Source organism: Gossypium arboreum, chromosome 12, assembly GCF_025698485.1.
Source record: "Gossypium arboreum isolate Shixiya-1 chromosome 12, ASM2569848v2, whole genome shotgun sequence".
Taxonomy (NCBI): Eukaryota; Viridiplantae; Streptophyta; class Magnoliopsida; order Malvales; family Malvaceae; genus Gossypium; species Gossypium arboreum.
This window is the reverse complement of record NC_069081.1, coordinates 119,299,608-119,321,112: the sequence shown is the minus strand read 5'-3', so window position 1 is coordinate 119,321,112 and position 21,505 is coordinate 119,299,608. Positions and strand designations below refer to the sequence as shown.

General features: G+C 29.9%; 2 protein-coding genes across 2 annotated transcripts; both read left to right on the top strand.

Moving 5' to 3' along the window:
* Positions 1-436: 436 nt before the first annotated feature.
* LOC108476892 (protein C2-DOMAIN ABA-RELATED 4-like) lies at positions 437-4,359 on the top strand. The gene is made up of 4 exons (XM_017779258.2): positions 437-545; positions 1,581-1,802; positions 2,498-2,593; positions 3,711-4,359. The coding sequence occupies exons 2-4, from the start codon at positions 1,647-1,649 to the stop codon at positions 4,002-4,004; spliced, it is 546 nt and encodes a 181-aa protein (XP_017634747.1). The 5' UTR covers positions 437-545; positions 1,581-1,646; the 3' UTR covers positions 4,005-4,359.
* Positions 4,360-13,938: 9,579 nt separating this feature from the next.
* LOC108476534 (probable auxin efflux carrier component 1c) lies at positions 13,939-17,850 on the top strand. The gene is given in 7 exon segments (XM_017778761.2): positions 13,939-15,257; positions 15,543-15,804; positions 16,231-16,316; positions 16,491-16,648; positions 17,250-17,268; positions 17,271-17,325; positions 17,414-17,850. Coding segments are annotated over 7 exon segments (1,812 nt in total). The 5' UTR covers positions 13,939-14,092; the 3' UTR covers positions 17,481-17,850.
* Positions 17,851-21,505: the final 3,655 nt, after the last annotated feature.

Here is a 21,505-nt window from a genome sequence, read left to right as displayed (position 1 = left end):
TTATATATATAGAATTGCAGAATTTCTCGACAAACAAAGCGTCATTCTCGGCCTATTTCTTAGTTTACTAATAAATTTTCCTTCATTTTTCTTTAAAATTTTAAAATTCATGCTTTACTATAAAAATATTTATGGGACTAATTTAAATAAAAATATATTTCAATCCCAATATAAAAAAAACTGTGAAATTCAGTATCCAAATAACGATTTAATCTTTAATTAATTAATGATTTTATTACATGATATAGTTGACTTTTTTATATATAGAATAGAATTGCAATATTTCTCGACAAACAAAGCGTCATTCATAGCCTAATTTCTTAGTCAAACCGTCCACTAATTATAACGAGGACCAATTCACGTCCAGATATTTCTCGACTGGTTACCGATTTTCCCGGTTACTATCCTAGGATATTACCCCCATATTCCCCCCATCCCTGGGTCCCACAGCATCTCTCCGCGTTTCCGTCCTACACTTTTCTTATAGCTTAAATAAAACTCCCACACTTTCCAAAAGAAAGTTTCTCTCAACCAAGAGAGATCAGGTACCTTCTATTTTTTAATTAGTCCCAAACTTTTGCTTATATTTATAATTAGTCCCTAAATTTAAAACATTTTAATTGAGTTCTCAAAGTATTGTTATTGTATTAATTTGGGTCTTTCAATTAACCTAGTTGTCAATTTATGTGCTAAATAATGGTTTGGATTTTATGTGAAGCATATTTAGTTTAAGGGGCGGGAAGGGACCTTTGTCCCCTTAACTAAATGGTATATTATCAACTTTAGTCTCTTTTAGTTACAAGGTATTCAATTTAAGCCCCTTTTAAAACAAAATTTTTACCTTTGGTTCTCGAGATCCCAATTTTTTTTCAATAAGTTTACACATATTTACAAATTGATTCACATTAGGTTTGAGTTGGTGTTGATCATTGTAGATGATAACTAAGCTAATGGAATATCCATATTGATTTGATACTAATATTTTGAGAACTCAATTGAAATATTTGGAAGTTGGAAATCAATTTAAAACTTATCTTCTCGTGAAATTAGCTCAAATTAAATGAGGGTAAATTCTATACTTGGTCATTCAACTTTCATAAGTTTTCATTTTAGGCTCCAAAAGTAAAAATAAAAAATAAAAATTAAGCATTATCGTTAACGAACATTTTCATTTTGGTCACCTACCGCTAATTCAATGTTCATTTTAATCACTCAACTTTAGTAAATTTTTATTTTAGTCACTCATTTTATATTTTTAACTTCCTTTATTTTATTTTGTGAAGTAATTTTCGTTTTTCCTATTAAAAGTGGAAAACTCGTGTTTTACATAAAATTACCTCGATTTTTATAAGGAAAAACTTAGGTGACTAAAATAAGTATAAAATAACATTGTCTAACCTGACCAAAAAAAAATAGATTTTAACGGTGGTGCTTAAAATGAAATTGTTTTATTTTCAGTACCTAAAATGAAAACTTATGAAAATTGGATGACTAACTAAGTAGTTTACCCTTAAATTATAATAATAAAACTTAAATGTAAATTTAATATTTTATTTATTTTGAATTTTGGTTTGGTAAAGTTAAAACTAGGGGAAAAGAACTCTTCTTTCTTTTGCGTATAAATACAAAAGGGAGACAAAAAAGACATGGCTGATTCTCCAGGCTCAGAAAAAACGAAGAGCTCATCGTTGATGGATAACTTATTGGGCCTTCTTCGGATTCGGATTAAACGGGGCGTTAACCTCGCCGTTCGTGATGTTCGAAGCAGCGATCCTTACGTTGTTGTTAAATTGGATAAACAGGTCCGTTTTTATTTATTTGTAATCAGTAATTAATTTGCAGGGAAATCCTTTTTTTTTTGGTGAAACTATATGTTATTTTATGATGAAAATCACTTTGTTGCTACGAATTGCCTCCTAAGAGCTTTAGAATTTTGGGTTTTTATCAAAATTCAGAACTCAAAAGCAACTAGAAATGTTTAAATTTAAAAAAAAAGAAGAAGGAATTTTAGTGTTTTTATATGGTTTAGATTCTTTTCTTCTTTGGCTGAATTTGATTATTGAATGTATGGAAATTAATAAGGTGAAAATAGGGTTCTTTTGATTGATGAATCTCAAAGATTTTTAAAAATCTTTTTTTGGTAAAGCCCTAATTCATCCAGTTGACTTTCACATTGAATCTCACTTTAAAATCAGTAATAATCTTGGAAAATTCGATGTTAGTCATTAGATTGAAGGTAACAATTTATAATTTTTTTAACCATGTAAAATTATTTATTGTATTAAGATCATCTACGGTATTCATTCTTTTCATCGAACAATCTTGAATCGAGAAGCCCTCATTTGCTTTTATACCGTAATTCCCTTTAGTCTTACTTGGACCGTGCAGCCTGAACATGATATCGTAATTCCCATTTTTCACCCTTTTTTGTTTTTGGAGTCATTTTCGAGCAACTTGCTCAGTTCTAATTTTTTTCGTGTGTAACTATTGCTTGCAGAAATTGAAGACTCGTGTAATAAAGAAGGATGTTAATCCTGAGTGGAATGAGGATTTAACTCTTTCCATAACAGATCCTAGTACTCCAATAAAACTGGTAAGTTTTCAACTACTAGTTACCATATCGATGGAGTGCATAACAGAAATGTGGTTTGATAAACCAACACTCGGATCATATAGGAGAACATTCTGTGCTTAGATTCTGAAGCTGCTTCTTTTCCTAGATAACCATTCCCAATGTTCTATAGCTTCTAGATTTTCATTGGAACCAATTTTTTTCCGATGCATAACGATGCTTGTTACCTATATATATTAGAAAAACATTTATGGTTTCAACTAGTAATTAGGAATTTGCACAATGCGTGTATATGTATTTCATTTTCCCCTATTAGATATGCTAAACCTTTATCTTTATATTGCAAGATAGCTCATGTTCTGTTGATTTTGATTCTATTACTTCATTAAAATATGAAACTCATTTTTGGTTCATCTCAGTTGCTGATTCTCTATTAATCTTTAATATAAGTTTTTGATCGACTCATTGTTTATATGCTTAAATTGCCGTTTGCTTTCTTAATGATGCTAATGCTATTTCATTATTTTTTTTCCTTGGGTGGGTTAATGTCTGTTCTTTGCAGAGATGTTATTAGTGAAAACTGCCAAAACTGTAATTAATGGCAATATATGCTGATACCAAATTTCTTTTTCTAGTTGTTTAACCATCGAGGAACTATACTAGCATTTTGCTGTTTTAGTGGTTTCTTGTGTAGTTGCCCTTCTGCCAATTTTCACATTGATGATAGACGGCAAAATTGGCTTAAATAATAGATTATTTGCCTGCATGCATGATTGGTTCACTTAGCATCGGTTTAATGAACAAAAGTAAACAAAACAAGAAAGAACAAGCGTAACTCAATGTGCTTCTAGCCCAGTTTTTTATTATTTGTTTGTTTTTCATTTACTTTTAATTTCCTACTGATACTAATATTCGTGCTGGCAAGAAAATCAAATAAAGCCAATGGAATGCTTAGAATTTTCTTATTAGTAATTATTTTTTAAGTATTGTGAATTTGTCGGCTCATATCTACTCTCAAATCTTCTTGCTCTCTCTATTAGTGCTATGATCATGTTTTTTTCTTTTGTCATTTTAACGTACAAGGCCATTTCTGCCATTAGTGTCATTCACAGTATTTTTATGTTCTGCACGACTCCAGACAGTTTATGACCATGACACTTTTAGCAAGGATGATAAAATGGGAAATGCAGAGATTGACATCAGGCCGTACATAGAAGCCTTGAAAGTGGATGTGGATGATATCCCGAATGGAACCACGATAGCCAGAGTGCAACCTTGCAGGACCAACTGCCTGTCCGAGGAGAGTGCCATCACTTTGGTCGACAGGAAGGTTGTGCAAGACATTTGCCTCCGATTGAGAAACGTGGAGTGCGGTGAAGTGGAAATCCAACTTCAATGGATTGAACTTCCCGGGTCTAAAGGTTTATCATGAAGTGTGTGTTCATAAAAATGCGGTTTCGTTCCATCTCGTTATGTTTTTTGTTGCAGGTTTGGGGAGCTTCTAATACCGAGCACCGTTTGAGTTTTCTGCCGAGGTTGGTTTTGTTCTTTTTGAAACAGTTTGAATATGTAGTTAAAATATATCTAATGGTAGCAGTTGAACTTGGCTCATATATAGGATTGAACAAAAGTATTGGTAATTATTTCACAACCGATACCCCCCAAAGTGAAGTAATTGCCTTTTGTACAATTTAATTTTCTGAGCTTCAGGTCTTTGTCAGAAGCTTTTCCTTTTTGAACAGTCTTCAATACTTATCTTATGATTCTGTAAATTTTGGATTATGAAATTATACTTCCATTTTACTTGTTTTTATATACTAATTGAGGATAAAAAATTGCCTAATTCGAAGACGTAGAGTCAACAAATTGATCACTAAGCAGGTCAGATAGGAAGGTGAAAGTATAATGGAAGCCTTGTACTGAGCCAAGATGTATTTTGTCACTTTTATTCAAGAAATGGACAAATTGGCCTTTTTTTGTTAAATTTTTATCCATTTGTAGTGTTAAAAACTGGTGAGGTTGATGAAATAATCAGACAGAGGTATGTGATGTATTATATGTATCTTATATTGATGTACAAGGATTGATTTTTAATAGAAAAAATGAATGAAATTTTTAACAGATTAACTTATTCTTTTCTTTAACATGTAAGAAATAGTTTGTCCACATTTTGTGTAAAAGGGTAAAGATTCCTATTACAAGAATTTTGATGATATTTTTTACTATATAAGTTAGTGCACTTAGACAACCAATCAATGATCATGTGCCGAAGAGTTCATGAATAGCTCTTACTCCGATTATCCTGTCTACTCTTTTCTTGGAACACATTTAAAACTTTTGTGTACTTTGTAGGGGCGACACCTAGGTTCCGGGTCTAGCTTACCATTTCCGACCAGTCAATTTCAGGTGTAGCCCTCAAAAGACATCAACAAATATAATATGGCGTGGCATCAAAATAATCATAAATGCTAATTCTCCGAAGTTCTCGATTGTTAGTGTAGACGGTGGTTTCGATAATAGGAAAATTACAATATAGTAAAATTACGTTTTGGATTCCTTTAAAAAAATCAATTTGATCTTTTCAGAAATGATGAAAATATAAATTTATAATTCAATTTTAATTTCTCACATATTTATAATTCAATTCCAGACTTTTCTAAAAGAATATTTGGAAAATGGTAGGGTTGAATTCATTAAAGAAGAAAAAGGAACGGAACCACTTGTCCCCCTTATCAAATTGCCAGCAGTGGAATATCATTGTAACTTCAATTTGTTGTTCATAGGTTGTAAAGTTATATATCCTAAAGGTGTAAGAACATGAAAGATATCTCATTTGTTGTTTGAAAACGACCTCTTTTTGGTTTTCACCAAAAAGTTCACATGACCTTGTGGACAAACACCATTTCAAAGATTCTGCTTTCATTTCACTAATCTCTGCAAATGAATTCCAACAAAAAATTGAGGTTTTCCATTAAAGTGGTGTTGGCAAAGAGATGTAACACCAAAACAATGGTACATTTTATTCCTTGAATACCTCTTACTTGGCAAGAGGGAATTGCACTTAAGTGCGGAGAGTCGTTAAGAGGTTTTGTGAGTTCTGGTTCTTGAGGAAGTGAGTCTCAATATTTTAGTGTTTTTTTTTCTAATTTCTGAGAGATTCTAATGTTGTTGGCAGTCTTATATACTCATTGCCAGGTATCCATATATAGAGTTTTAGAGACTGAGTTATAACGGGCGTCGTGAGCTTGAACAAGTCTTTTCAGGGTCTTCTAGTTTGCATGGCGGTTGACTCTTGTGCTATATAGATGATAACCAATATTTGTTCTCTTGGCCGACTCTGAGTGAGCAACAAAGGGTAAAGCATTTAGCTCTATCATTCTCAAGCTGGCTTGTTACTCTTCATTCTTACGGCCATGGATGGTGGTTGTGTAAGGAATCGTCAAGAGGTTTTTAGCAGTTTTGGGAGATTCTGGGTTTCTAGGAAATGGAGTCTTAATAATTTAGTGTTTTTTTTTTTTTTTTGGTTTCTGAGAGATTCTAATCTTAATGGTCTTATATATCCATTGCTAGGTGTCCATACGTGGAGGCTTAGAGACGAGCAAAGTAAAAATAATTTCAAAGGGATGGAAATTAAATTATATATTTTTATTAGAGTTAAAATATAAATTTATTATTTTATATATTTTTAAAATTTTAAGGATTAAATTAAAATTTTATATTTAGAAGGTAAAGTATAATAATATAAAAAATTAAAAATGAATCTTTTATACATGTTTTTAGACATAATTAGGTGGAGTCAAGGGAGTTATCGGAGGCTTCAACCTCTTTTAAAATAAAAATTTTCATGTTTAGTTTTTTATAATTTTAAAATTTTAATTAATATACGATAAAATTATACTTTAACTTCTCAAAATAAAAAATTAATTTAATTATTTAAAATTATAAAAATATAAACTATTAAATAATAAAATTTTACTTTTACTATCTTAAAAATATATAATTTAATTTCGACTCATTTCACCTTTATAAAACACGTGTGGTCTTTTAAAATCTTTTACTCTGCCAGTTGACTTGTGTTGAAAATAGGTGACAACTAATATTTGTTCCCTTATCCAGAAAGGCTAAAGCTCTTCACTCCATCATTCTGAAACTGGCTTCAAACTATAAATATTTATTTAATTATTGTAATAATATTTTGTTGAATTTCATTTAATTATCATATAATAAATATTTATTTTGTTGGGGGATATGTGACATATTTAATTATGATTTATGGGATTTAGAAATTCCTATTTTCAATAATTTTCTTACACATTGTTTTGTTTGATAAACAATAACCACATTTTTTAATCCATTTACTATCAATATTAGGGTCAAAATATACTTAATAATTTAAACCAAGGAATGGTCTTTTTTTTAAGAGATAGCCAACAAGCCACGTTATCCTAATTCCAATAAACCCTAATCTCTAATAAATCGATAATCCGATTTTAATTTCCCATGTTGATGGGAAAAATGAAAAGCGAGCATATCATCTCGAATGTGGAGGAAAATCTAGCAATTCATTAAAATTAAATGTTTAAATGTTAGGTGTTATATCTTTATCCGTATTAGGACACGTGGCAAGCTTAAAAGACATTTGAATAGTAAATTTACCACCAACAAGTCTAGAGGTCACATGTGAATTCACCTTCTTGGGATGACTACCTGGACAACAGATGGTCTAGTTTTCATTGGAAATATAAAGTCTTTGGATTACCAAGCATCACGAAATGATGAAGAAATGATCGACTCTTCAAGAATACTAAATCTACACTCTGTCAACACACTCTTAGCTCTAAACCTTTATGTTTTCTTCACTAGCACCCTTCATAACCTTCGGCTTTCCACCTAATTAGATGAACCGGCCCCAGTAGCAATCACTCTCCTTTCCTCATTACTCCTCTATTGTTGTACACTATATCAACACTAGACAAAAGTATCATAAAGACCTTTATATTAGGATTCAGATTGTATTTGTTCCATCTACATGAAAAATAGTCAAACTAGTCCCTGTATGTTAGATCAAAGAGTAAATTGGTTCATTTGTTAAAAATTTCATTCATTTTTACTGTTAAAAACTAGTCCTTATACATTAACCACGTCAATTTTTAATAGTAGAAATGAATGAATTTTTTTAATAGAAAGGACAGGTTTGCTATTTGATTTAATGTATAGATACAATTTTGCCTATTTTTTGAGTACATGGGGCAAAATGTAATCTGACTCACAATATAGAGGTCTCCATGGTACTTTTACCTCTAATACTACTATTAATTTTTATATTATAAGTTGTGGATTTGGTCATTCTTGGTTCATGTCTTTATCGACTTGTTAATTTGTGACAATTTAGTCATTTTTTTCCCAAAAAATTGTTTAATAAATTCCAAATTTAGGGAGTAATTTGAATAAAAAAAAGTTCAAGGATCAAATTGAGAAAATTTACCAAATTCAAAGAATAAAGGTTGCTCTATCCCGTAAAAAAAAAAACCCAAGGGGAAATTGAATTGGAAGGATTGGAAATGGCAAGAAAGATGTAGTGATAATTTTTTGGCATTATTAGTAAATTGACCTCTAAATTATACCCAATGTTCAAATTTTTCCTTAAAGTATTCTTTTTGTTAGAAGTGGTCCTTAAATTTTTTATCAAAAAATGTTCGGCATCCAATAAAAAAGGTGCTATATGTCACGTTTTTATTAGTTTATATTGTTTTTTGTGTAAGGAAGGATAAAATTGATAGTTTAAGATTCACTTTTGACTAAAAAAACTTTGAGGATATTTTTGGGAATTAGCTCTACTTTAGGGGCCAGTTTGCTAAAAAGCCTAAACTTATTACCTGCTAGAGAGTAGTGATTAAGCCATTTGTCCGTACCCCAATAATCAAGATTCAAATCCTATTGATGTAATCATTCTTTCCGAATAAATAACTTGATTCGGTATGAAAAAAATTATGTCATAATATAATTATGTTATGTTAATTTGTTATTATATTATATGTCCTTCTGTTTGAGACATTTTTGATATTTGATAATTACATTGGACTACGTAGAGGTGAAGCTAAAAAAAATTAGGTTGAAATTAAGGTTTATCATTTTTTGAGGTAAAATGTAATTTTACCATCTTAATAGCTTATATATTTAGACTTTTTTGAGCTAAATCAAAGTGTTATTATCTTATGGGATTAAAGTATAATTTTACTATGTACTAATTTAAAACTTTATAAATTTTAAAGGGCCACAAATAAGAGCAACACTAGAGAGGGCAAATAGGGTCTTTGACACCATAAAATGGATAATTTATGTTTTAATCCCTCTAAAATTTAAAGTTACAAATTAATATAGATGACTTGCCTAAAAATATAAAAATGTGAATTTGTAAAATTTCTAAGTTAATTTGGATTTGTAAAAAGAAAATTCTTAACGTGGCCCGTAGCTAAAAATTTTAATTTTAGGGACAAACCCCTACTAAGTCCCTTGACGTGGCCCCTACGACCACCATCAAATTTAAGATTGAATCATTAAATGAGGAATAAATTCGGTTAATGCTTTTTTTTTTTCATTCATAAAATACAATTTCTACTAATTTTTTGTAACTTGGATTATTATATATTAATTGTTGGATTAGGACAAATTAGGGTCCACGTGAATACTCTTCTTACTTTTGTGATGCACCGCTCCAAATTTAGCCGCCGCCGCATATTTAAGCGCGTGGATTCATTCAGTTCTCCCAAAAATGATTTTCAAATATATCTTTTTCCTTTTTCAAATTACTATCAAAATATATTGCTCAGTAATGATGTACGTATTATTTTTATTAATATTAATATTAGTATATATCATTATTTTCAAAGATTTTAATATATATCAATTACAAATATAATATTAAATTTCCAAGACAGTAATACAAAATTATGGCAGTGAGTCTCCATTAAAACCAAACTGTATTTTTGTCAATTCTTCCCCAATGTTATTTCCTTCTCTAAACACATGTTTAATGCAGATTATTCATGAACGTTTAAGAAGGTCTTTAATGGTATGCTCCACAACTAAAAAAAATTGTTCATTTTCATTTGCTCAGATGACTTTGATAACTTTGATAACTTTAATACTATCTATTTCAAGTATTAACTTCTTTAAACCTAAATCCCAGAATTCCGCCAAAACTACATAACAACAATCAATATTTATAGAGAAACCATATCAACTGTAGATAAAAGCAATAGAAATTTGTAAAAAGAGAAAATAAAATCCAGCTATGTGGTTTGTCGTTGATAACCACAAAACTTTCTCCCCATTCTCGTTCCAAAAAGACCAGTTACTACCTGCTATATAACCCCAAAAATGAACCATCACAATCAGCTTCTCACTCCTTCAACCTGGCCCTTTACCACCATTCCCTTTTCTCATATTACATTACCTCATAGATTAGCGAACAAAACCCAGCAAACAGGTTCCCATTTCATTCAACTTATTGATTCCATTCACAACCCAAATCTTCATCTTTATTATTTCTTTTTTAAAGCCATACGAGAAACCCTCAAACCACCGACAAAATATTCAAGTTTCAGCATTTCGGGCGGTACAGCCGAAATAGAACCAAACTCGCCAGTACGGCCGGAAAATTAACCGGAACGGGAAGTACAACCTAAGGTTTCATTTTACTACTGCTACGAGACGTACCGGCCGGCACCGGTATTTACTTCTCTGATAATAATACAACAAAGCATAATCTGTTAAAAAGAGAATAAAATGATGGGTATACCGTATACTATTCTCAAATAATTAAATTATTAATAAATTCGACTCCTAAATTTTAAAAATTATAAAATAATTAATAAAATATTAAAAAATATTAAAGTCATTAAAATATTTATAGATTTGTGATATTTAAAATTGTTTCATAAAAAAATAAACAATAGAAGAGAAAGTGAAGAGAATTTTCATGTGATACAATACAAATGATACAAATAAAAAACTATATATGAAAATTTTCAAATAATTCAATAATTATTTTATAATTTTTTAAATTAAATAACCAAAATATAAACCTTATATATAATTTAAGCCTTTTTAAAACAAAAGTTTTACCTTTAACCCGTCAAAATTTTAAAACTTTATTTTTAACTCCAATAACAAATTTCATCGACTCCAAGCAAACTCGTGTCAAACTAATCGAAAATCTCTTAACAAAATTCTTTAAAAAAACACTAAAATTATTCTTTTCTCTCTTAAATCCTACAATAAGAAGAAGAAGGAATGGGTGATGTAGAATATGAGTCAGGAGAGTAATATGTCTATCTCATTTTATTTAATTCAAAATTTTCATAATTGCCATCTTTTATTTTTCAACATTTATCATTCATTTTATATTTTAAATTTTAAACTTTTAGTAATTGATAAAATGCCAGTCCTATAAAAATTTTAAATTTTAAATATTAAATATTAAATAAATATTTTTATCTAAAATACTTAAAAGCCCCTCAACTTTATCACTTTATTTAAAAAGCCCCTATTCCTTTTCATACCTAAATAAAAGCTTTATCCTTCTATTTTGAACCCAAATCAAACATTACTTTAAGTGAAAGGTTGATTCATGTTAAAAGGTTTATTGCAAATCTGACTATAATTGCTCCGGCAACAAATGTAACAACTTGTATATTAGACCTAACAATCGGGTCGGGCAAAGGGTGTTATAAGGATAATAGGCGTTGGCGTTTGAAGGGCAATTTGCAACCAATTATTAGGCAATGTGTCGAACAAGTTTAGTGGTAGTCAGATAGAGATGAAATGATTAGAATATAATTTCTCATATATCGACAACTCCACTAGTGCCGTTCAAAGACAACAATACGCGTGAGCATTCATACTGAGGTTAATCAGAGGTCTTCTAATGCCAGATGGATCTTGAAATCTAATATATTTAAGGTGACTCCTACAACTAGTCAACTTAAAAGAAGCGGGAAGACTCGAGTGGGGATTTGTTATGTTTGTGACATTGTATCAAGAGATGTGTCGGGCAACGAAATCATAAAAAATTAAAATCAGTATAAAGTTACATACTTCTTATTTAGTCATGGGCATGATACTGCCTACCATTTTTACATCCCCGAGTAAACGCCCCTAACAATCACGAGTTTAAGTATAACTCGAGTTCCCAATTGATGGTGGTTATGCGCACAAGTTCAAGTTTCATGCCACCAGAAGAGGATGCTTTATAAACCTTATACATAAATTTGAGATCATAACCATAGGAAAAAGGGGGCTTACTAGTATGATCAATTTATTCTTTTTCTCCATCAAAGTAATACCATTAACCTCATTGTCCAAAACTTGTGTTAGAGGTAGGGCAATAAGACTTTCAGGGGGGAGTGGTGATGGAAAAAAGCTGAAATGCGACTTGGGGCGACAGTGGTTGTAGTTCTTTAATCACATCAATCGCCCCAAGTCAATTTCAGCTTTTCTCCACTGTTACAGCCACTTCACCCTTGAAAGTCTTCTTGTCCCCACCTCTGACACAGGTTTTGGACAATGAGGTTGATAATACTACTTTAATGGAGAAAAAGAATAAGTTGATTATACTGGTGAACCCTTTTTTTCCCAATGATTATAATCTCAAACTTATGTATAGGGTTTATAAAGCATCCTTTTTGAGTGGCATGGAACTTGAACCCGTGATCGCATAACCACTATCAACTGGGGACCCGAGTTATACTTGAACCCGTGATCATATAACCATCGCGAATTAGGAGCCTAAATTTCAATGCGACATTTTCTAAGGTGATAGTGCACTTCCGACATGAGAAATGAAATGTGTATGTCTCCAAACGCCACCTCATCACCATGAACTCAAACATACATTAAAATTATCACAATTTCTCCTTAAAGCACAAACACAAATAACCTTTCTCCCTAAATTTCCTACACCCAAAAAATAATAATAATTATTGGAACGACGAAAACATTTCTTGGTGGAAGCATTTTCTGTTTGTCTCTCTAAAATTGACTTATTTCCATTGATTTGTGAAAAAACCGACCTAATTCCCTCGTTATCTTTTAAATTCGACATTTTCGGCTAATTAACCCAAAATAAAACGCCTTAGATCCAAGTCAATCTAATAGTCAATATTGAAGATTAAAGAAGAAAGTTGTCTAGATTTTGGTTCATAGATTCATGACGTTCAAATTGTTTCATGAAAATAAAAGAACTATAAAAGAAAAGTAGAAGAAGATTTATCGATTAATGCAGGTGGTGCAAATAAAGAATGTCATTATTGATTTTAATAGTCTAATGACTTAAATGAAGACTTTCAGATAATTCAGTGACTACTTTATAACTTTTTAAAATTGAGTAATTAAAACATAAATTTATCATTAATTAAATGACATTGAATTGTATTTACCAAAAAAAAAAGGTAGGCAGAGCCATAAGCCATCTAGAATCCATGAGCAGAAAAGCGAATCCAAGAAGAAAAGAGGAAAAGTTGAGGGTCCTCTTTTTAATGCTTGAAAATAAAAAATAAAGTGTTGTGTACCCCAAACAAATACTTGGAGACACATCCCACTCACCTCTCCCAACCAAAATGCCTTTTTCTTTTTTCTTATTTTCTACTAAACTTTGGACATGAGAGTTCATCGAATATAGAGCCATCGATAGTATACTTCACCAATACAAATATACCAAGATTTATCAAATCCAATAAAATATTAAATTCAAAATTAAAATATAAATTTAAGTTGAATATTAACATTATTAATTTTTTATATTAAATTTGTTAATGTAATATTTATAAGAAAAAATTTACTTAATAATAAGGGCGTAGATAAAGGAGAAGCAGTGGCTTTAACCTCTCAAAAATAGTAAAATTATCATATAGACTTTTCAAAATCTAAAAATTTTGAGTTAGTATAATAATAAATTTGTACTTTGACTAACCAAAATTAATGATTCATCTCTACTAAAAAATTATGATTTATCTTTGTCCCATAAAGCAATTTTTAGATTTGTCATTACTTAGTAATAGTGTAACTAAAAACTGACATTATAATGAACTTAAATTTAATAAAATAATTTAAATAATATTAATAATTAGATCTAAATTTTAAAATCTAAAATAAAAAAGACTAAATTTAAAAGAAATAAAAATACAAAACTAAATTCTAATTTTATAAAAATACAACAACTTAAAATAAAATTTAACCAAAACAAAAGCCAAAAGCCAAAACTCCAAACTCTACCATAAAAAAGCAACCCCCCATCCCCTTATTCCTTTCAAAAGCATTGGGGACTGGAAGTGCAAAGCTTGCTCACATCTCTCAAGAGCTGTTTTAGTGTATAAAAAAAAATCCCCCTTCTCTTGTTCTCACTTTCCTCTCTAAACCCCAAAAACACATGCTCTTCTTCCCTCATCATCGCCACCAACTCTCTTCTTCTTGTAAAATTTTGGGTCTCTTTTATTAGTTTGTTAGCAGGGTGTTTCAAAGATGATCACTTTAACAGATTTTTACCATGTTATGACCGCAATGGTACCACTTTACGTGGCCATGATTTTAGCTTACGGTTCAGTGAAATGGTGGAAAATCTTCACACCCGACCAATGTTCCGGCATCAACCGGTTTGTTGCTCTTTTCGCCGTTCCATTACTTTCATTTCATTTCATAGCTTCAAACAATCCGTACACCATGAACTTCCGGTTCATAGCAGCTGATACACTACAAAAGATTATAGTTTTAGTCGTGTTAGCCATTTGGTCCAAAGTAAGTAAAAGGGGTTGTTTAGAATGGACCATAACATTATTTTCACTTTCAACATTACCCAATACTTTAGTTATGGGTATACCTTTACTTAAAGGTATGTATGGTGAATTTTCAGGGAGTTTAATGGTACAAATCGTTGTACTTCAATGTATCATTTGGTATACTTTAATGCTATTTATGTTTGAATATCGTGGTGCTAAGATGTTAATCTCTGAACAATTCCCCGACACTGCTGGTTCTATTGTGTCTATCCATGTCGATTCCGACATCATGTCGCTCGACGGTCGGCAGCCGTTAGAAACCGAAGCTGAGATTAAAGACGACGGTAAGTTGCATGTTACGGTCCGAAAATCTAATGCTTCGAGGTCTGATATTTTTTCGAGAAGGTCACAAGGTTTGTCTTCGACTACCCCCCGGCCTTCGAATTTAACGAATGCTGAGATTTACTCTTTACAATCATCGAGGAATCCAACACCGAGAGGTTCGAGTTTTAACCATACTGATTTTTATTCTATGATGGCCGGTGGTCGGAACTCGAACTTTGGTTCCGGTGATGTTTATGGTATGTCTGCTTCACGTGGACCGACACCCAGACCATCAAATTACGAGGAAGATGGTTCTGGTAAGCCGAGGTTCCATTACCATGGACAAAGTGGTGTAACGGGACACTACCCGGCTCCTAATCCGGGTATGTTTTCACCAACTGGGTCTAAAGGTGTTAAGAAACCTAATGGACAAGCTCATCAAAAGGTTGAAGATGGTGGTGGTAAGGATCTTCATATGTTTGTTTGGAGTTCAAGTGCTTCTCCGGTATCAGATGTGTTCGGCGGCGGCCATGAATATGGTGTTACCGACCAGAAAGAAGTTCGGTTAGCTGTCTCCCCTGGCAAAGGTACAATCTTTTGACCTGGTTTTTTAATACCTGCACATGAATGGTAAAATTAGATGGAGATTAGATTAATGAGTGAATTAATGTTTTAATTAAAAATTTTAGATAATTTTTATTAATAAAATAGCTAAAAGATTTAATAGAGAATATTAATTTATTCTTTAATTTAATGTATAAAATTAATTAATTTATTTTTTAAATAAGTCATTCATAATTTAAAAACTATTTTTACGGCATTTAACTGATTTTTTTAACATATATATATATGATTGTTTGTTTTGTTGACAGTGGAAGGACATAGAGATAATCAAGAGGAGTTTATGGAAAGAGATGAGTTCAGTTTTGGGAACAGAAGAGAAATGAACAATGTCCAAGAAAGTGGTGAAAACAACAAAGTTGGGGAAGCCATTGCCATTGCTAACCCTAAAACCATGCCACCAACGAGTGTAATGACAAGGCTTATATTGATTATGGTTTGGAGAAAACTTATTAGAAACCCCAATACTTATTCAAGCTTAATTGGTCTCACTTGGTCATTAATCTCATTCAGGTATGAAACTATAAACCTTTTTTATTATATGATGGAGCTCAATATCCATTACTCAAATGATCTTCAAATAATAAATGTATTATGTTTAAGTTTAAGGTGTTCATATTTAATTTTATTTTCGATTTTTCATCTTTCAATTTCGAGAAAATTTTAACGAGTTTATAAAATTTAACTAGTCAACTGATAGTATTTTTACTCACTAATATTATTTAAGGGCAAAAATTTAAATCTCACCAAAATTTTTTCAAACTCAATAAACCCATTAAACTCTTCTCAAAATTAAAAAATAAAAACCCAAAATGTAAAATCCAACATAAACACTCCATTCATAATACTTTTACTATTTGAGGTTACGAGATCCACCTCCCTCATTGTGCATCATTCGTAATGAAGCTTTGTTGTTACTTGTCTTTTTTGTTTTTGAAGGTGGAATGTGGAAATGCCTGCAATAATAGCAAAGTCGATATCTATACTGTCAGATGCAGGTCTCGGCATGGCTATGTTCAGTCTTGGTCAGTGTCTCTTATTACAAACAACAAATCATTTTTTAAAGAAAACAAAGAAAAAACTGTGTTTGGTAATGATAATATATATGTTGAAATAATGATGAAAGGTGTTTTTTCTCATTTAAATGTTTTAAAATCTAATGCTGGGGGGTGCATGGCACGGTTTGATGTGAATGACAGGTCTGTTTATGGCATTGCAACCAAAGATCATAGCATGTGGGAATTCGGTTGCAGCTTTTGCAATGGCCGTGAGATTCCTTACAGGACCAGCTGTCATGGCTGCTGCTTCCATTGCTGTTGGTCTTAAAGGCGTTCTCTTACACGTTGCCATTGTCCAGGTCACTTATTTTTTCCTTTTCTTTTTTTCTTTTCCATTCACTTTGCCTAAATAAATAAGGGTAATATTTAGTCACTAAACTTAGTAATTTTTTTCATCTTGATCTCTTAAACAGTTTTTAATTTGGTCCTAATTTGATATGCCACCCTGAGATTTTTTTTTTAAAGAATCTAAAATTTTAAATTTTTTATTTCTAATTTTTAATTTTTATATAAAATTTTAAAATTTTCAAATGATAAAAAATAGTTGTCGGGCTAGATATTGTTCTATCTCATAAATTAAAATCTGAATTAGACACAGTAATTGCCTCTGAAAAAAAGTCAAATTTCAATTTTGGTACTTTTATTATGTTCAATTTTATAATTTAGTCTCAATATTTTCATTAGACAGAATTTAATTTTTATAATATCTTTAATTAGTCCATCTAACTAACTATTATATAAACTAAAACAATCAAATCATGTAAAATTAAAATATAAGTAAAACTAAAATTCAATAAAAATAGTATTATACATTTATACAAATTTTAACTTTTTTTTTTTTGGCTTTGCATCTATTTTTCTTAAAAATTATTATTATTATTATAAATAAATAAATAACAGGCAGCTCTCCCACAAGGAATTGTCCTTTTGTCTTTGCCAAGGAATACAACGTACACCCTGATATTCTCAGCACAGCGTAAGCCTTTTATCTATTTTATTCTTTTTTAAAATTATTTTATTATTATATATTTAAAATTAATATATTATTTACTTTTTAATTGCAGTGTAATTTTTGGGATGCTAATAGCTTTGCCCATAACGCTAGTGTACTACATTTTATTGGGTATATGAAGTGGGGGCATGACCGGTATCAAAGAATTTATGGCATCACCTCAAAATTAAAGCCAACCAAAGAAAGCCCCTTTTTTTAGGGTCAAAGATGCGAAGAAATTAAAACCCCTCGTTGAAAATTCAAAGCCACGAAAAAGAAAAGAAAATCGAGGGTATCATTGCAAATGTTTTCTTTTCCTTTTTTTTTTTGGTAGTGAAATTTGTAAAATCTTATTTGTAGTCAATTTTATAAGAAAACAAATTCTCCTCTCTCTCCCCCTCTCTCTCTCTCTCTCTTCTTTCTAGTTAATCATAATTTAGAGTTGTTATTCGAATTTATGCTCTTTTTTGAAAAGTCACCCAAAATAAATGAGAAAATATAAGTTGAAAATGATGGGTACATGAGGAAAATGTTATATTAATGTTTCATTTGAATTGCTAATGAAGGTATTAATTGGTACATGTATTTTGGTGTTATTTGTATTACTAATTAGATTGTTTTTTATTTTTTATTTAAAAATTGAGTAAATTAATGTTTTTACGTTATATCATAGAGTAAATTGGTCTCCTTTTTTTGTTAAAAAATTTATTATTTCTTCTGTTAAAAATTGACATGACTATTAGAATAACCAAATAATTATATGTGGCATATCACGAGTATCTCTTTCTAACATATAATGAATAGTTTTTAACAATAGAAATGTATAGAGTTTTTAATATGTTTATACATAGCTTAAATTTAGGTTAAAGTACTATGGAGGCCATTCTACTAAGAGTTGGATTGTATTTTACCCCCTCTACTCAAAAAATGGGTAAATTAGTATCTGCATATTAGATCAAAAAGCAAACATAGTCTCTATACATCAACATAGTCATACCAGTTTTTAACTGTAGAAATGGATAAAAACTTTAATAATAATAAAAAGGCTAGTTTACTTTTTAATCTAACATACATAGATTAATTTACCTATTCTTTTAATAAAATGAACAAAATGTAATTAAACTCTTAATATAATGCTTCTACGATACTAATTTAAAGTATAAAAGATAATCTTCCTAAACTTTAACAATATTGTCCATGTTTTTCTTTAATACGTGAAATCTAGCCTATCTATATTTTTTTTCTTTTAAATAGGTGTATATATAAATTATCAAATCTTACCTATGAAGATTATGTCGATGTTATAAATCTAGGATGAAGGGTGTATATATATAATTATATGATATTATGTGAGTCCTTTGGAACATTGGGAGACATCATCAGTCGAATCCATAGTTTCTTCTTTATAGTTTCTCTTTTAATTGCACATTTATTTATATTCTTATACATTGCTTCTTCTTTTCTAATCTTTTACACTTTTTCCTTTTTATCTTTGGTGCTTTGTGTGCCATTCTTATTTCCATATAACTTTTTTTGCAATAAAATATTTAAAACTCAAAATATATATTTAGTCCTTAAAAATAATAAAATTATAAATTAATACATAATAATTTTATATTTTTAACTTTTCAAAATTTATAATTCAATTACAGTGGATTTATAAAATTTTCTGAATTTGTCTAATTTTTAGCACTAGAGGTCAAACCCTGTTGTTATCATCCTTCTTCCAATTTATAATATGTACCATAAAAAGCATCTAATTTACTAACATCGTATAAAATTATATATTATGACTATATTAAATATAATTTACAAATCACTCATGAAAAGAGTGAGTGAGCCGATTTTAGCTAATGTCAAATTCGAAGCAACTACATCTCTCCTGTCAATAACATTAATTAGCTTAAGAAATTCTGTTTCTAGAATCAAATCCTTAATTTTGATTACCAAATACTTTGATTTTAATTAGAATCACGTAATTATGCAATGGGGTTATATACTAAATTAAGCTAATAGATTTCTAGCTAAATTTAAAAAAATAATAAAATAAAATTAGTAGACCCACAAATTGACTTATTGAAATATATATATATATAAGAAGAAGATGATAAATGTCGATTGAGTCTTAGCTCGATTGGTATAAGTATTATTGTCAATACAGAAGGACGTGGGTTTAAGTAGGCTGAAGCGCATTATTTTCTTATTTATGGATTAGGAAGGGATTATGGGTAGTTCTAGGCATTGTATCAAAAATAGTTGATATAATCAGAACTTATAATAAGATTATTAAAAAAAATTAATAATTAATAAAGGTGGCTGAAAAAATATCAAAAGGAAAAAAATCGGATTATAATTAATATAAAAGTATCATAGAGGTCCTTATACTAAAAGTCAGATTATATTTTTGTCTCCTCTACTAAAAAAATGGACAAATTAATCTTTGTGCATTAGATCGAAGAGCAAACTAGTCATTCTAATAAAAATTATATCCATTTTTACTGTTAAAAACTAATCCATGTACATTAGCATGAGGTACATGTAACAAAACTGTCTGGTTATTTTGTCAGCCATGTCAGTTTTTAATAGTAAAAATGGATAAAATTTTTAATAGAAATGACGAATTTACTCATTGATCTAATATATAAGGATTAATTTACTCATTTGTTGAATAAATGAGAGAAAATACAATCTTACTTGGTTCCACATTACTTTTACCGATTATAATAAAAATAATATTCAATTCATCGTCGGTGTATAAATTTTATGCAGCTATCAATAAATAACATCTCACATTATCGGGTCAACAACTTTTTGTATTACATTAGACCAAGTAAAGGATTATATTAGATTTAAGGTCTAATGTTTATATCATGTTGAAAAGGATTAGGTTTCAAATATTCATATTTGAATAAAGTTTGAAAACGCAATCGAAAGAATAGAAAATTTTCACATTATGTCGGACCAAGCAAAGGAACAAAGAAGCAGGAATTTGTCGAATATTGACTAATTTTTATAATGGGGCATACCCCAGCAAGTAAACAAGACATGTAATTTGTCAGTACATTACTCTGCCAATGACATTGCTAAAATTTCAGACAGCATGAAAATTTTTGCCCTATAGAATGTAGTATTTGATTGAATTTAGGTCAAGCTTCATCTTCATTGTTGTGGCAGAAACTAGTAAAAAAAGAAAAGAAAATAATTTAAAATGTGATCATTGAGTTAATGAAAATTCATATGTAGGTATTTTTTTCCTTCTTCGATTGCATCCTTGTCAGCATCCATGAACTTGAAAATTTCTAGTTGAGATTCTATTTCGATTCGATTTTTTCAAATTTGACAGCTCTTAGTTTCGAATTTTGAAGGCAAAGTTCTCCCAACGATTAATATTTTATGATTAGACGGTAAGTAAGTTACACAAATACGAAATGAGAGTTGATTATTATAAGCTGTGGTGGATTTTGGAATTAAGTTTTTGGGGCATAATTAAATTTTTTAAGAACTTTAAGAGTTTAAACGAGATTTTTCTAATTAAAGTTTTCAAAAAAAAATTAGAAGAACTTAATTAAAAATTTCAAAAACATTAAAAGGCATGATAAAATTTTTCATAAATTGGACAGCCAAATTAAAATTTTCAATAAATTTTAAAAAGAAAATGAAAATTTTCAAAAATTCTAGGAGGCCAAGCCCCCTTAACCTGATCCACCCCTGATTATAAGTATGTATTTGATACAAGTATGCATCTACATTTTTGATTAAACAAAATGACTACATGATGTATATTATTAATAACATCCAAAAGAGGACATGATATTCACATATATAATTCACATACGATAAATAGATGAAAATATTATTATGTATTATGTATAAGTTGTGGGTTTAGTTTTGTATTTAAATTTGGTCATTTTATACTTTTGAATTTTGAAATTCTAGTCTTGATCGACAAAGAGCTATTAAAATTATTAAGTTGTACTATTTTCAAAATCTTACACAATAAACATACTATCATATATGTAATACAAAGTCAGCTTACTCATATATTATGTACCCACAAAAAAAAATACAATTAATGAACTTAATAGTTATCTTTTGTGTCAAGAATATTTAAAATCTGAACGTTACATATAGTATTGGACTAATAGTATAATTTGGCCATATGGAT